The sequence below is a fragment of the Poromitra crassiceps genome, assembly GCF_964638095.1.
Source record: "Poromitra crassiceps genome assembly, chromosome: 3".
Lineage (NCBI taxonomy): Eukaryota > Metazoa > Chordata > Actinopteri > Beryciformes > Melamphaidae > Poromitra > Poromitra crassiceps.
In genome coordinates this window covers 48,833,270-48,848,825 of record NC_139625.1, presented here as the reverse complement: position 1 = coordinate 48,848,825, position 15,556 = coordinate 48,833,270, and the positions used below count along the sequence as shown (strand labels likewise).

At 44.1% G+C, this 15,556-nt stretch overlaps 1 protein-coding gene across 1 annotated transcript in view; it reads right to left on the bottom strand.

Moving 5' to 3' along the window:
* The window catches only part of baz1a (bromodomain adjacent to zinc finger domain, 1A), a 114,909-nt gene extending 106,231 nt beyond the window's left edge, over nt 1-8,678 (bottom strand). The window contains exons 1-3 of the mRNA XM_083633763.1: nt 8,576-8,678; nt 8,163-8,339; nt 1,253-1,531 (exon numbers count right to left, since the gene is read on the bottom strand). Coding sequence (XP_083489889.1) covers nt 1,253-1,531; nt 8,163-8,275 — 392 coding nt within the window. The 5' untranslated portion in view covers nt 8,276-8,339; nt 8,576-8,678. The remainder of the gene's footprint in view (nt 1-1,252; nt 1,532-8,162; nt 8,340-8,575) is intronic.
* Between the last annotated feature and the right edge of the window lie 6,878 nt (nt 8,679-15,556).

Sequence of the window (15,556 nt, the reverse complement as noted above, 5' to 3'; positions counted from 1 at the left end):
GCCGGCACGCGCGTCGGCCCGTATCGGCCTGGCCTGCTTGGTATCTAATGCCCGGCCTGAATTATGAACCCAGTCCGCCCCTGAACAAGATGCTGTCGAAAAAGAGAAAGGTTGACACGGAATGCAGGCAGTTTCAAGAGAAATGGAAAGAGCAGTATTTCTTTTGTGGAGTAAATGGGTAAATGAGTCGAATTGATTTTAGTAAAAAAAAAATCCGGCCCCCATGAGGTCTCAGTTGAACAAATCCGGCCCTCTACCTAATATGAGTCTGACACCCCTGCTCTATGAGAATATCTATCTGTCTGTCTGTCTGTCTGTTTGTCTGTCTATCTGTTTATCCATCCATACATCAGACATGCAATGATCCAGTCTTTTTTTTTCTGCCTGGCCTCCACAAGTTGCTAAATGTTAGTGTCATTTTGTGTACTGCATGCACAATGTGGTTATTTATAGCAGCTACCTAGGTTAGCTAAAGCAAACACTGACAGGCATACTAGAGAGATAAGTTGCGTTAGCGCGTCAACTTCACATTAGGCTACATTGCAGAAGTCAACAACAAACCATTGACAGTGCAACAGTGGTGACGGAGTGAACAGGTTTCGCCTACCTGCCCGCTGTTTGTCGCAGTTCACTTTTACGTTTTTTTCGTCTTCTTTTTTTATTGCCAGAGGGATAAATCCGTTTCATCTTTCATGCAGTCAGTCAGCAAACTTGACATGTAGTAGCTACTGATTACATTGACCCCCGCTAAACACTTTGGGGGAGGCAGAGGGAGGCTAGGGTGGCCAAAAGAGTGTTGAAGGTAAGATTTAAGAGTTGACACATTTACTTTTGACAGCACCACTTTTGGCCAACGGGATAACAGCACAGAACCATAGCAGCCAATCAGAGGTGTCTCCTCCAGGCCAAAATGGCAGTATTGCTGTGCACTGGTGTTGCAATGGATCGATTAGTTGTCACTTCTGATCAATGCAAGTTACTTTGCGCAATTATTTTGCGGGGCCTTTACAGTGTTGGGGGCCTTACGCAAGCTGCGTAGTGAGCATATAGGGCGGACCGGTACTGGTTATGGATAAAACAAGACTTTTTTTTTTTGACATTTGAGGATGTCATCTTGGGCTTTTGGTAAACACATTTTCACCATTTTCTGACATTTTATAACTAAACGATTAATCAACACATTAATGGCCAATGAAAATAATGGTTAGTAATGGTTAGTTGCAGCCCTAGTGGTCGGTGAGTGGCACTGTACCTGGCTCCGTTGCGTGTGGTAACCTCCACCATCTCCCCGGGGAAGAAGCGCTCCTTGACAAAGGCGTGGACATCGTCGCAGAGCTCGGTCAGCCTGCAGCGGCGCGTCAGGGCCACCAGGTGGAACAGGGGAACTGTGAGTGCCGCGGGGAAACTCTGCAGGCTGTGCCGCGCACGCCGCTCGCTCTCCAACGCCTCCAGGTACGTCAGGCCCGCTCGCCCCGTCAGAGCACAACTCCACACCAGACTGTTACACAGGATGGTCCGCTCGAAAAACTCACTGCCGGAGAGAGAGGAGAGATCAGCCGTTTCCTAGCTGTTGCATAGTCAAGCTTACAAGATACAAGATGTTTATTGTCACTCGATGTACAAGTACACACGTGTGAAATTCTTGAGCTGTGTTGTGTTCCGTTACATATCGTTACCGTCAATACATACAGTATATATTGCTATTGCCCATACAGTATATAGTATATTGCATATTGCCCACCAATGCCCAGGGGTTTGAGTCATTATTGTGTGGTTTTATTTATTATATTTAGGGGTCTGGTGGCTTGGGGGATGAAACTGTTCCTCGGCCTGCTTGTCCGAGTTTTTGGGGTTCTGTATCTCCTCCCTGATAGTAGCAAGGAGAACAGGTTGTTGAGTGGGTGGGTTGAGTCTTTGATTATTTTCCGGGCCCTCTTGAGGCAGCGCTGGGTGTACAGGTCCTGCAGTTCCGGCAGCTCGCACCCCGCTACGTGCTGGGCCGTGCGCCTCACTCTCCTCAGCGCTTTGAGGTCCATCGTGGTGCAGCTCCCGTACCAGGAGGTGAAGCAGCCGGTCAACAGGTTGAGGCTTTCGATGGTGCCTCTGTAGAAGTCCTTGAGTATCTTGGGTCTCAGGCCGAACTTCTTTAGTCCCCTGAGAACATGGAGGCGTTGTTGGGCCTTTTTGGCAACAGAGGTGGTGTGGCTGGTCCAAGTTAGTTTCTGGTGGATGTTGACACCTAGGTATTTGAAGCTGTCCACTCTCTCTACCTCTGTGCCATAGATTAACAGAACCGTAACCCTAATAATAACAATAATAATACAGTTAATTTATATAGACAGTATAAGACACTTTCTATGAATGGCAGATAAAACATGAAACGTATACAGTTACAAGGGCGGCTGTAGCTCAGGAGGTAGAGCGGGCTGCGGGTCGTCCACTAATTGCTTTGGATAAAAGAGGTCGGTGGTTCGATTCCCAGTCTGCATGTCAAAGTGTCCTTGGGCAAGATACTGAACCCCAAATTGCTCCCGATGGTGTGCCAGCACCCTGTGTGGTAGCCTGCCGCCATCGGTGTATGAATGTGTAGGTGAATGTACCTACTGATTGTAAAGCGCTTTGGATAAAAGTGCTATATAAAAAATGCAGGCCATTTTAAAGTATAAATCAACAGGAGAAACGCAATTCAAACAATAAAAGTAGTTTTAAAGGTGTCGGTGAGCCTCTCAGGAAAGCTGGAAGCCAGGAGCATATGGGCAGTGATGTGGCCACCACTGCCGACCCACCAACTGGAGAGTGTCATAGGAACGGTCGAAACACTCAATGAAGGCTACCACCCGATGACATCTGCTCCCGGCCAAGGGCTACGGTAACCAAGGAAAGCACCCACCAGGTCTATGTCACAACAAGAGTTTGGAGAACTAAAGCAGTGGTCCGGATCCGGACCGAACTACAAATCAATCCGGACCAGACCTTGTGAAACATTATAGTGTAGTGTCCATTGTGTGTTACTTTGAACGTGCATTTACTTGTGTGCGTGAGGCTGTGAGCACATGTATGATGCACTGCAGACCGCAAATTAACAATCCTTTCTTTCACTGAGCCACTTGTGTGTGTATTTTTGTGTTTGTGTACTGGCTCAAAATGCCACTATTTTCCTATGGAAGGGGCACTGACCCCGTGCTCACCGCTGGCTCTACAGTGAGTGGATGGTGGATTTTTCTGCAGTGGTTGATCACGCAGACTTGAAAATAGTTCAACATGAGCGGATAAAATCTGCGCGTCATGCGTCACTTCTCAAGACAACAACTGAGTGCTACTTTGGTTGCCTGGCAACAAACAACACATTACCACTCTGCTTGGTTTCTGCCACTGTTTTCAAAGCCATGCGGGTCGCCGATTGTGCCCAATTGCCCAGGTTAAGCAGGTTTAAGGCATAGTTCTAGGCAAACTTTTCTCCGCTGATTCAAGCCACTATATTATAGTATTGCATGTGTTCTTACAGTTACCGGTAAGTTATGTTGAAATTATGTCCGTGTGTTTTACTGTTATTGTTTGAACTTGTGTAAAATTCATAAGTGGCCCTCAATAAAAAGAAGTCACACCCAGGTGCTGAAGTAAGCTGTGGAGTTCATACGCTACAAACGGACACCTCATGCTAAACACCTCATGCTAAACGGAGATACATGTGACGTATAGAAGCGGCTGCACAGCTTAAAAAAAAATTGTGACTGACGGACAGGATGCGGAACCCACTTACCGTACTCAATTTTACATTAATAGATAAGATTACAGTTGATTGAGTGACATCACTGATGACATCACAATTGCTCGAGTGACATCACAGTTGGGCAACTGCAAATGCACACAAGAGATCTCGGCGAGAGGGAACAGAATGTAGGGAAACAGTGTATGGATAAATCCAGGAGGAGTCGGTAATGCAACATAAAGGATCCCAACTGCCATAAAACACCACAGAAGAAGAACACACAGATCTCCCCCACACACACATCCCGGCAGTAACACACAGTCACTTATAGAAGTCACTATAAGCGGCTGCTTAGTATAAGATCCCAGTTGCTCGAGTGACATCAGTGATGACATCACAACTGCCTGAGTGACATCATTTTCAGTTAAGTGACATCATTTGTCATAAATCGTGGCGGACACACCACCACCGCCACAGACAGACAGAAGATCACAATTGTTCGTGTCATGACATCACTGATAAAATCACAACTGCCTGAGTGACATCACAGATGCGCAATTGCGTGACATCATTTTTAGTTTAGTGACATCATTTCTGTCATAAATCGTGATGGACACTGCCACCACCACAGACCCCACTTAACCAATTTTAACTAGGAGGAGGAAGAAGACAATTGCTCGAGTGACATCACAGATGACATCACAACTGCCTGATGACATCACAGACGAGCAATATGAGGCATCAGTGTTGGTAAACAAACGGTTTACGGGGGGCAACTTTATAATCAGACCCTATGGAGTAGGGATGGGCGCGATTACTCGGGTACTCGAGCACTCGTTCATAACGTCAGTACTCGAGTAACGTTTCTGCTGTTCGGGTACTCGCCCCACTCCCCACCCCTTTAAAAATGGTCTAGATTAGAAGATCTACGCACGCATCGTCATGTGGATCTGGCAGCAACTGCACGGCCGGGCGTCAAGTCAGCCAGAATGTACAAGTACGTCATCCGCTTTGTTGCTTTCAAAAGAAAACGCTTATTGTAACCTTATTTATTTTGAGTAATGCGTTACAGCCACAGTTTCACACCATATATCATCACGAGTATTTTGATACAAGGATGCTGCTTCATTCGTTGAAATACCTTTTCTCCTCCAACGTGCATCAATAAGCTACGGTATTTACTTTTGTTTAAGTAACATTATTTTGAAAGTTTTAACCGGAAGTTTTCCAGCTCTTCCCGAAAATGAAAAATGAGAAGCACGCTTCTTCATAGCGCACGCCCGATAAAACTCATTCAAAACGTTGCACTAGTTTACTGACTACACTGTCGTTTCCCATAACGTTAGTCACAAGAAATGTGGAGAAAGAATCACTTTTTGGGAGACAATCGCATCATGGTGATCACTATTCAGCAACAATGGACATGTATTGGAAATGCCTTCGCTTGTTTCACAACTTGTCTGCTCCAAAGCGCTAAATGCCATCCATCCAACCATCAGAGATACTGTCTGAGGTAGGCTTTAGATGTTAGCTTAGCATCACCTAATATCAGTCAGTCCCTCTCCTGACAAAAAATGCTCCAGGTAGCGCTTTTTCCATGCAAAAATGCAAACGTTATGTGTGAACAGCCCCATACACAGCAGATTACCCCTGCGCAGTCATTACCATAGTAATCACACAGCCCGCGCCCCCCGCGCGAGTACTCGAGCACTCGTTCATAATAGGAGAGTACTCGAGTATTTAAATTGCTTAAAATGCCCATCCCTACTATGGAGCCAGCCTTGAGTGTCTTACTCTAGCAGGCTGTGCTTTTTACTAAATTCACTTCATTTTAAAACCTGAGACAGTTCACACAACTTTTACATGAATGACATACATATATACATCAAACCCTTGAGATACTTCTGCTCTCACTCAGAATGTCAAAATATAAGCGATGTGATAGTGTTTGAGATATTAACATTTGTTTGGGACAACTTATACTAGTTAACTCTGCTGCGGTAACGCATTTTCGGGTGGTTGTGATGTCACACTGATTCGTCCCATTACGTGACATCACTTCCAGTTGAGTGACATCCCTTCACATACACACCCTCTTCCTTGTCGCCTCGATCCAGACCCAAATCTCAGGGAGTAACACAGGTGACTCAGTGTGATTTACGCTCATCTTAACCCTGCTGACTCCGCCTTTTCTCTGTAACAATGCCGATTCTGTTGATGGGTCTACAGCCACAGAAAGTGGTTAGTTGTATGCCAACATAGGGCTGGATAAAATATATATATATATATCAATATCGAATCGATATTCATTTGGAGGAACCGATATCGATTGATAAATCACAATATCGATCCTTTAATATATGCCTTTTCCTGTGGATGCTTGAAGCTTTTAACCCCGTTAGACTTGCTTGGTTTGGTTCTTAGCACAAATGAGATCTGGTAAACATCTGTAAACATTAATATTTTTTAATAATGCACCAGGTTAAGGGTGCAATTTACAGCATTAATTATTTGAGAATCTCTTTCATATCCAAGCAAAATTGGTATTGTAACAGAAATATTGAATCAGAAATCAAATTCGGACCTTGTGTATCAGAATCGTATCGAATCGGGAAAACGTGGTGATACCCAGCCCTATCGTGCATTCCTTTATAACTGGGGACTGGTAATCTTACGACTTCAAAGGTCATGAGCTGGGCGGTGACGTCATCAGAGCTGGTATTTCCCATTCCAAACTCGTAGGAGCCTCAGCAGCCCCAACCTAAATAATCCAAGATGGCTGCGCCACGCAACAATAGTAGTAGTAATCGTAGTAATATTGTTTAGCACTTCTGTTTTGTTTGTGTCTCATTAAATCAGCTGTACACACAGCACTGCATAACTTCTATCTGTGTGGACATGAGGCTGCAGTGTTTGTATGTGCAAAATGCCACGAAATGCCATGTTGTCAATTGTTATTGCTAACAATGGCTAGCGACTGGATCTGACCAATGAACAGTGAACATCCCAGCTCAAGTTTTCTGCAAATGGAACGCTAACAAAACGGATGTGATGTCATTTAGCCTCCACATCCCAGTTATTTTGCGATAAAGGAACGCACGACTATGTCTGTTTCAGGAGGACAGTAAACAACATTTTTCAATACTTTTCCAAATCCTTTAAGCAATGTCCACGATTATTAGCATCACCGGTGCCAAACACTGACCCCTTTTCTGCCAATATTCTATCAAAATTCTGCTTCAACTGCTGCTACAAATGATTATGTGCTGTTTCCACCCGGTTTAATGGCTGAAACCCCAAACTAAGCTGTCCGGGTTTGGGGATATGTGTCCGTGCATGGCGGCGGTTCCGTTAAGAGCCTAGAAATGGCTGCTTACTTGGACTCATGAAGCTGGAGACAGGGTTTCACACCCGGCGCATTAATATGTAAACGAGGGATCAGCCGAGCAGCAGTTTGGTAAACAAACCGCGTCACTGGGTGGCAACGGCAATGGAACCCTATGGAGATTGAGTTTGAGCATCTGACTCTAGCCGGCTGACCGTGTTTACAATTTAAAAACTGCGACAGTTCATACAACTTTAACACGACATGTATTATACATCAAACTCTTGAGCTAATTCTGCTCTCACAGAACGTCAAAATATAAGCGATGTGATGTATACTTTTTGAGATATTAACGTTTGTTTGGCACAACTCATACTAGTCAAGTGCCGGGGGTTATGCATTTTTGGGGGGTCAGTGGCGTGACGCTGATTTGTCATATTATATATATATATATATATATATATATATATATATATATATATATATATATATATATAATTATTTTTTCAGACTTTTCCAGATTCTTTTTTTATTGAATAAACTATTCAAGACCTGGAAATTATCCGATTCATTCACCCCCCCCCCCCCCGCCCAGACCTGTGTAGGAACCCTGTGGAGAAGTTCCTGAGTCCTGAGTGAAGTCTGGAGCTTCTCCATCTGGACTTCAGAGACTTTCCTAACACACCCGGGCCAGCCCAGGACCTCCTGCCGGGTAGCAGCTCTGGTCTCCGGCTAGCAGGCCCGGCTCCAGTCCCGCTGGTTAGCTACCGGTGAAACTAGCTCATGCTAACTAACGTTAGCGACTGACAGCAGCACAGTTAACGTTAGCTACTAACGCTAGCCGCTAACCTACTTAGCTCTGCTAGCTAACGTCCCACCTGCCAAACTGTCATATAAGAATTAGTTAATCCACCAGCTAGCAAGGTTATCCTCTTTATAACAGTTTTCTGGACATATAGAAATATTATAGAAATATAAACTTGTTCTCTTTCCAAATAAAGTGATCTTTTGTTTATCTTGGGTGGAAGTTTGAGTGAGCTCAGCCAACTGTCAGTCAGGACTCCAGTCAGACTTGACTTTAGCCTGTGAAGCAGCATCAGACAGATCTGACCCAGAGTCAGTACATACTCGTAAGTCCTGAAGATCTCGTGTGTGATTTTACAGAGGAAGACCTCCTCGTCTGGTCTGAGGTCAGCCGGCGGCTTCTGTCGGATGAAAGCTTTTCTGTGGAGGAGCGGCATCTTCCTTTCTATCCGTCTGTCTCAACTCTCTCCTTCAGTCGGCTGCTCACACACTGCTCACACACTGAGGGAAAAGGAGGCAAACAGAGGTGAGAAGAGAAGCGGAAGTGAGCAGAAACACTGAAATAAACCTGTTTAGTGTGAGCAGCAGGAGGAGAGAGCGAGTCTTTTGTTAATCTGCCCACATGGAGAGACACACGCACACAGCGCTAAAAGACACTAACTCGCTTCACACACAGTAGAAGTCAAACAATATAATGTGAGTTTACTGAGAAGCATCAGATATAGAGGAGAGTTTACCAGCAGCTTGACCCAGTTGAGTTGTGTTGAGTTGTGTTGAGAAGAGAATCCGCGCTAAAACAGTGAAGTCCCGGGTCACAGGCGGACTGGCGGCTTGTTGACCAAGTTTTGATGCACTTCAGGGACCCACCGGAAGCTCGGAAACTACATGTTCAACCAGTCTGTTTACACAGCTTAGCAGCTGTAAGAGCTGTAAGCTGAAAGAGCCCCATCTGATTTTCTACATGAAATGTAGGCTATATTATGGTGTGTGTGTGTGTGTGCTTGAGTGACATCACTGATTATATCACAATTGCTTGAGTGACATCACTGATGACATCACAATTGCTCAGGTGACATCACTGATGACCATTGTTGATTACAAAAGTAACAATTACAATTTTAGCAGTAACTCAGTAATAACTTATTGTCAATAGGATTTCAGTAATACCAGTTAGGCCTACTTTGTCAAGTAACACAAGTTACAAATTGAGTAAAAAAAAAAAAATCAAAGCACATATTTAAATAAACATACAATCATTTCCTAATCAAATTGTGTGCAAATAACCACTATAGATGACAATAAAAAAGGAAAAGGATAACATTTAGAATTTTGGACGGTTTACACATGACTTCAAGACGGTTTAAATTATTTTTCGGGATGGTTCCGGCCCGGGGCTGCGATGTCATTTTTCTACTGCTGTTATTTTGGTGAAAGTAATGCAAAAGTAGTGTAATAAGTAACGAGTTACTCTACACAGACAGTAATATTGTAATTACTTTCAAATGTAAGTACAGGGATGCAAACTAGTCACATTTAGGTGACAGTCACCTTTTTTCATCCCAAAATAGGAGAATTTCTGTGTGGTTTTACAGACATAAAACAGATACAGGCCCCCTGGTATCTGTCACCTTTTTCACTCTCCATGACTTTGCATCCCTGTAAGTAACTTTATGTAGTATATTACATTTTAAAAGTAACTTGCCCAACACTGCTGATGACATCACAATTGCTCAAGTGACATCACTGGTGACGTCACAATTGCTCACAGAGTGACATAACTGATCAAAAAAACTCGGTTCGAGCTAAAGGAACTCCGGTGAACACATGAGTTGGTATGAGTTTGGTCACACTCCAGAGTGTCCTCTCCAGAGGTCTACACTAGAAATTTGTGCGCAAAGTGCAGATTTCCAGTAGTATACTAGTCCATACCCAGGGATGCACACCCCAAACTCAGGACAGATTGGCAAAACAAACAAAAAACAGCTTGTTTGGGAAAATGGAAAAATCAGCTTGCCTGTGCATTGGCACAGACAGGCAGGGCAGGGGTTCCCTTTTCCGACCACTACGTACCACTACGTACCAAGCCAAATTTCCCAGGGACCACTTCCACTGCGTATACATACCACCACCACCCCCCATAAAATAAAATTTGCATATATAAAAAATTAATAAAACCATGCAATAGCAGCAGAAAGGCTATAAATAACAATATAAGGCTACTAGCTGGTTCAAAATGGACACACACACACACACACACACACACACACACACACTCACACACACACACCTGCCAACATTAGGCTGTGAAAAAGAGGACCCCTTTGAAAGAAAAAAAAATCCCTCGCCAAAATTTCGCCTAACTTTGGAGTGTTATTTAGCTACCTTCCTGACAAGCTAGCATGACATGGTTGGTACAAATCGATTCCTTAAGTCTCCTAGTTAACATGATACCAGAAACTTCACTTTGGCTTTAAAACTGAGCCTGCTGCAGCCTCTGAAAGTAGCCTATATGTTCAAAATTGTTTTCCAAATATATATTTCCGAAAATCGGCCCAATCCGGCAACTGCTCAGGGTTAAAAAAAATCTCTGGCGGACCACCAGGCGGAGCACAGTTTGGGAACCAATGGGCTAGGGGATGTGTGTGAAGCATCGACCTATATGTATTCATATTCAATATATATCATATTATATCTCAATGGTGTGAAGTGTGTGTTGGACTTTTATTCTGAAGGGCAATCACTGATGTTGCAATGTCTATGACATCATCAGTGTCTGTGACATAATCAGTGATGTCATAAATCACTGATGTCACAATGTCAGCAGTCACTGATGTCACATTGTCATGTCAAATTGTGTTTAAACATTGTGATGTCATTGTTTATGCAATGAAGAATTGCAGGAAATATGCTCATAAACATCTTAAATTTGGGAAAATATTTCGGCTTTATCAGTCCCTGATGTTTATTTACAAGATACTTTTTTACTCTTATTTTTATGGGTAGGCTACTTTTTTACTTGAGTAAAATCATAAAGGGAGTAGCCTACGGTAAGTGGGTTCTGTCTGTTTCTCTGCAATTGTTGTCCCACATTGGATGATGTCATCAGTGATGGTCACTCGAGCAATTGTGATGTCACAATGTCTATGACATGCCAATTGTGCGCTGAGTGATGTCATTCGAGCACTCCACTTGCTGTGCGGGCTCGCTAGGAATCGAGCATGCGTATAGCGTGTGAGATTTATAATATATTATAACTGTACTTTTGCATGAGTACTGTTTTTGTTACTCTACCCACCAGTGGATGTTTGTTTTATTGCAGTTGATGACCAGCCCAACTTGTTGCTTCATACACTGGAGTCGCTATTTTTTCCTGTTGTGTGTGAGAGAGGATGGCTAGATCATTGGCGAACTCAATGGTCTTCAAGGCTGGAATAGAGTCCATCGAATTCCGCTTGCCTTACCTTTTGTTCTCCGCATGACCCAGTCCCAGTCTATGGTGAGGTTGAATAAGTAGCCTATGACATTACACATCCTTGGCAGACTCCAGATCCTGCTGCAAAGGTGTTTTTGTCTGCCCCTACAGTGCGATGCTACAGTGCAGGAAAAGCTGTTGTAAAACTGTTGGATGATCTTCTAAAGTTACAGTAATGGGAGTAAATGCCCCAATAAGAATTTAGTTAAATAAAAACACAAAATTGAAGGATCGCATCACTCTGATATGACAAAGCACCAATATTTTGGTAAGTAGTATATTTCTCAGTTTCCGAGTTGATGTAGGTCCCCTGAATGCAGCATAGCGAGTGTGTAAGTGGGCGGAGCTTCACTGTCATCCACATTCACGTCGACTGGCTCACTCTCGCGCCTCTCTTTATCTGACAGCCAATGGGAAACATCCTGCCGCGTCTCGTGGGGGGCGGTGATGTAACTGAGAAGTTACTTCAGAGATAATCACAGGAAATGACAAGCCACCGTGACTCAGGCGGGACGGCCAGTAGATGATTATGAATATTCAGATTATCATTCAAATCCCAAACACTTTACAGCTGTTGTTCACACTGCGTCACTCCAGAAGGAAGACATCGGTTTCAATACAAGCAAGGGATCACGGGATGGTAAACAAACAGCTTACTGGCAACTTTATGGAGCCAGCCTGTGCCTCACTGTCTAGCAGGCTGTGCTTTTTACTAAATTCACTTCATTAAAAACAAGGGCATATTCGGCCCCAGACCACGTGGGGCGTGTGGCAACCGCGGGCGCAGGCATCCCTGGGTTGTGGCTAGATGGGGTACAGCCATGGATGGAGTGATGTGAAATTGTGGCAATTGTTATTATTCCATGTAATTTGTGTTACTTCTTGCGAAAGAAAAGATACAACAGGGTGAGATAAAGGATACATCCCACCAATATTCAAGTAGCTTCTAATAGTGTGTGTGTGTGTGTGTGTGTGTGTGTGTGTGTGTGTGTGTGTGTGTGTGTGTGTGTGAGTGTCTCCCCCTCCAATGATGATCACAGGTAGCCTACCCAATATGGAATTATTTACCTATCATAATGCAAGAGGTTATTCAAGAAATTTGAGAGCGTGATTTATCAATTTCACGTTCAGATTTTGGACCCTTGGACTCAAAAGGCCCCTGCGTGTGCTCAGATTTACTCTGCTTGTCCTCAAACTATACGCTCGCGCTCAAAACTATACGCTCGCACTCATAACTTTACGCTCGCGCTCAAAACTTTTCTTTATCGACAGATTTCATGCACTCACTCAAATATCCCCTGTTCACGCTTAGATTTTCTCTGCTTGTGCTCAAACTCTGTGCTTCCATTCAAATGTCTCCCCTCTCCATTCAAACTGAGTGTGCTCTCTCTTGGAATTTCTCCCCTTGGATCTTTTGTCTGCGCTCGGATTTTCTGTGACACAACCCTATCAATCAGAAACCCACAACCAATAGAATGCCAGGATAGTGTCACATGATCCCTGAACCCAGAGATCATGTGAAACTATCCTAGCATTCTATTGGCTGTGGATTTCTGGCAGGATTGTTGCGCAACAAATCTGAGAGGAGATCCAAGAGCAGAAGTTTCAAGAGCGCACAGAAGCAGTTTGAAGGGGGAGGGGAGGACATTTGCATGCAGGCAGAGTTTGAGCGTGAACAGAGGAAATGTAAGTGTGAGCAGGGGATTTTTGAGTGCGAGTGCAGGAAATCTGTCCAAGCAGAAAACTTTTGAGTGTGAGAGTACAGTTTGAGGACAAGCAGAGCAAATTTAAGCACACGCGGGGGCTTTTTGAGTCCAAGGGTCCAAAATATGAACGTGAAATTGATAAATCATGCTCTCAAATTGCTTGAACGACCTCTTGCTTTTAGATAGGCAAATAATTCCATAACCCAATATGTTGCATGCATTTCTGATCACCAATACCATTATTATTATTATTTTTTAGAGCTTTATAGACCCCTTATACAGCTGTCAACATTGGAGCTGCGCGCGCATCAATGAGGCAAAAAGCCTCAAAGAGCCCAGCATTGACAGACACAGAGAGCTGTGTAAAAGCCGCCGCTGTCAGGACTGCTCTGTGCCCATCTGCGACACACAAGTTAGATTTTAGTTTTAAAATGCAGTTCTCGGCTTACTACAACAGCTTATTGCCTAGTGATAAGCAATGTTATGCATCGAAATTAACGTTGGTTAATGGTATACGTCTTACAGACCCATACACACTGGCGCTGTGTCAATGGATAAAAGACAAGAAGAAATGGCCAAGCCTAGAGTGGCCAGCAATACATAGCGTAGATAGTTATTCTGTAACTTGCAAAGATATATTATTATGTTGATAATGCACACAACTCAATAATGACATTATGTAATGTTACTTGGTTGTTAACTAACCGAGCGATGTGGCTGTTAGCAGCGTACAGCTACAGGCAGCTTACCTGATATGAAATGAGCACTGCAAAGTCTGGCATTTTTAATGATGTCCTCGTTCCAATCAGTTAAACTCAATAATGACATTATTTAACGAGCGATGTGGCCGTTACTAGCAGCCTACAGCTACAGCTTACCTGATATGAAATGAGCGAGCACTGCAAAGTCAGGCATTCTTAATGATTTCCTCTTTCGGCTTGCAACCAAAGACGCCTACGGTTAGCATTAAAAGGAGTATGAGTTGACGGGATTCGGTAAAACTTTAGTCCTTGCTTTGTTGATAGTGTAACTAGACTGTTCAGTGTTGTGTTGTGTTCTATTGCGTGTGTATGCGAGGCTGTGTATGTTCCCTCGAGTTGGTAGAACAGGATATGTGGGGAGAATTAGGTGAAGCTTGTTATAACGTTACAGCCTGGCTCTATCGTTTATTTTATTAACCAAGTGTAAATAGGCGGACCCAAATACTCTGCTACAATAGCTTTCAGATTCTGGCATCCCACTGCACAACACGAAGACATGTCTAGCTCGTCTAGTTTTCCAGCCACTGGAAAACTACTTGCCAGGGCTGCGCAGACTGTCTTTCTGCCTCTGTCATGCGCATTGACGCTGTGTGATGTCAGTGTGACGTAGTCGTATAAGGGGTCTATAGCATGAAAAAAAAAGAGAAGGGAGGCGCCGGGAGAGGGCGACCCGCTGAGAGCTCCGTAACTTCGTAGACAAATAGGCTTTTTATTTTAGTGCAAACGCGTTTTGTTTTAATTTCGTTGCTTCGACTCGCTTTGTAAATACCTATTGTATATAACAGTGTTTTTAAATAGTGTATATAGTAGCGTCTTCGCACTTTTCTTTGCAAGAAACTACACAGACGGCGGGACCTTTGTTCGGCGCAGCCATCCGCTCCCCACAATGGAGGAGAACAAAAACGCGACAAAAACGCCGACACCAGCGGCGGACAAAAATACAACAGGAACGCGCTGATCCAATTCAGGAACGCACGGATCTATCCCAACAGTAACTGGCAAGCTCCCGACCTCACGGAATTTCCTGAACTTATAAAATACCAAAGGAAACGAGGTAGGAGAGGGGGAATACTCGCCCGCCTAAGAAGGCGCGCCAACAAGCCACCGTTACCCAGCGTCCTACTGGCAAATGTCCAATCTTTGGAGAATAAGCTATGTGAATTAAGAGCACGAGCACAATTCCAAAAAGACATAGCGCGATGTAACGTTCTACAGTATGTCTGACTGAAACCTGGCTCACTCCTGATACAACGGATCATTCTATCACTCTACCAGGATTCAGTGTATACAGAGGAGACAGAGATGAACGATCCGGGAAGAAAAAAGGCGGAGGCGTTTGTCTAATGATTAACGAAAACTGGTGCGTAAACATCACTAACATTGGGAATTACTGCTCAACAGATCTTGAGTATGTAATGTTACAATGCGTGCCGTTCTGGAGTCCGAGGGAATTCACGTCAGTCACCATCATGGGTGTATATGTTCCTCCACAAGCAAACGTGACTGTCGCACTGAAAGAGCTGCAACGAGCAATCAGCGCACAGGAGACAAAACAACCAGAAATGGCCCTGGTGGTGACTGGGGACTTTAACAGGGCAAACCTGAGAGGGAGAATGCCCACGCTTTACCAGCACATTCACTTCCCCACCCGAGGCAGAAACACACTGGACCAGTGCTACTCAAATATCCGCCATGGCTACAAGGCCGTCCCCCGCCCCCCCTTCGGCAAATCGGACCACGCCTCCATTCTACTCGTACCCAGGTATCAACAAAAACTGA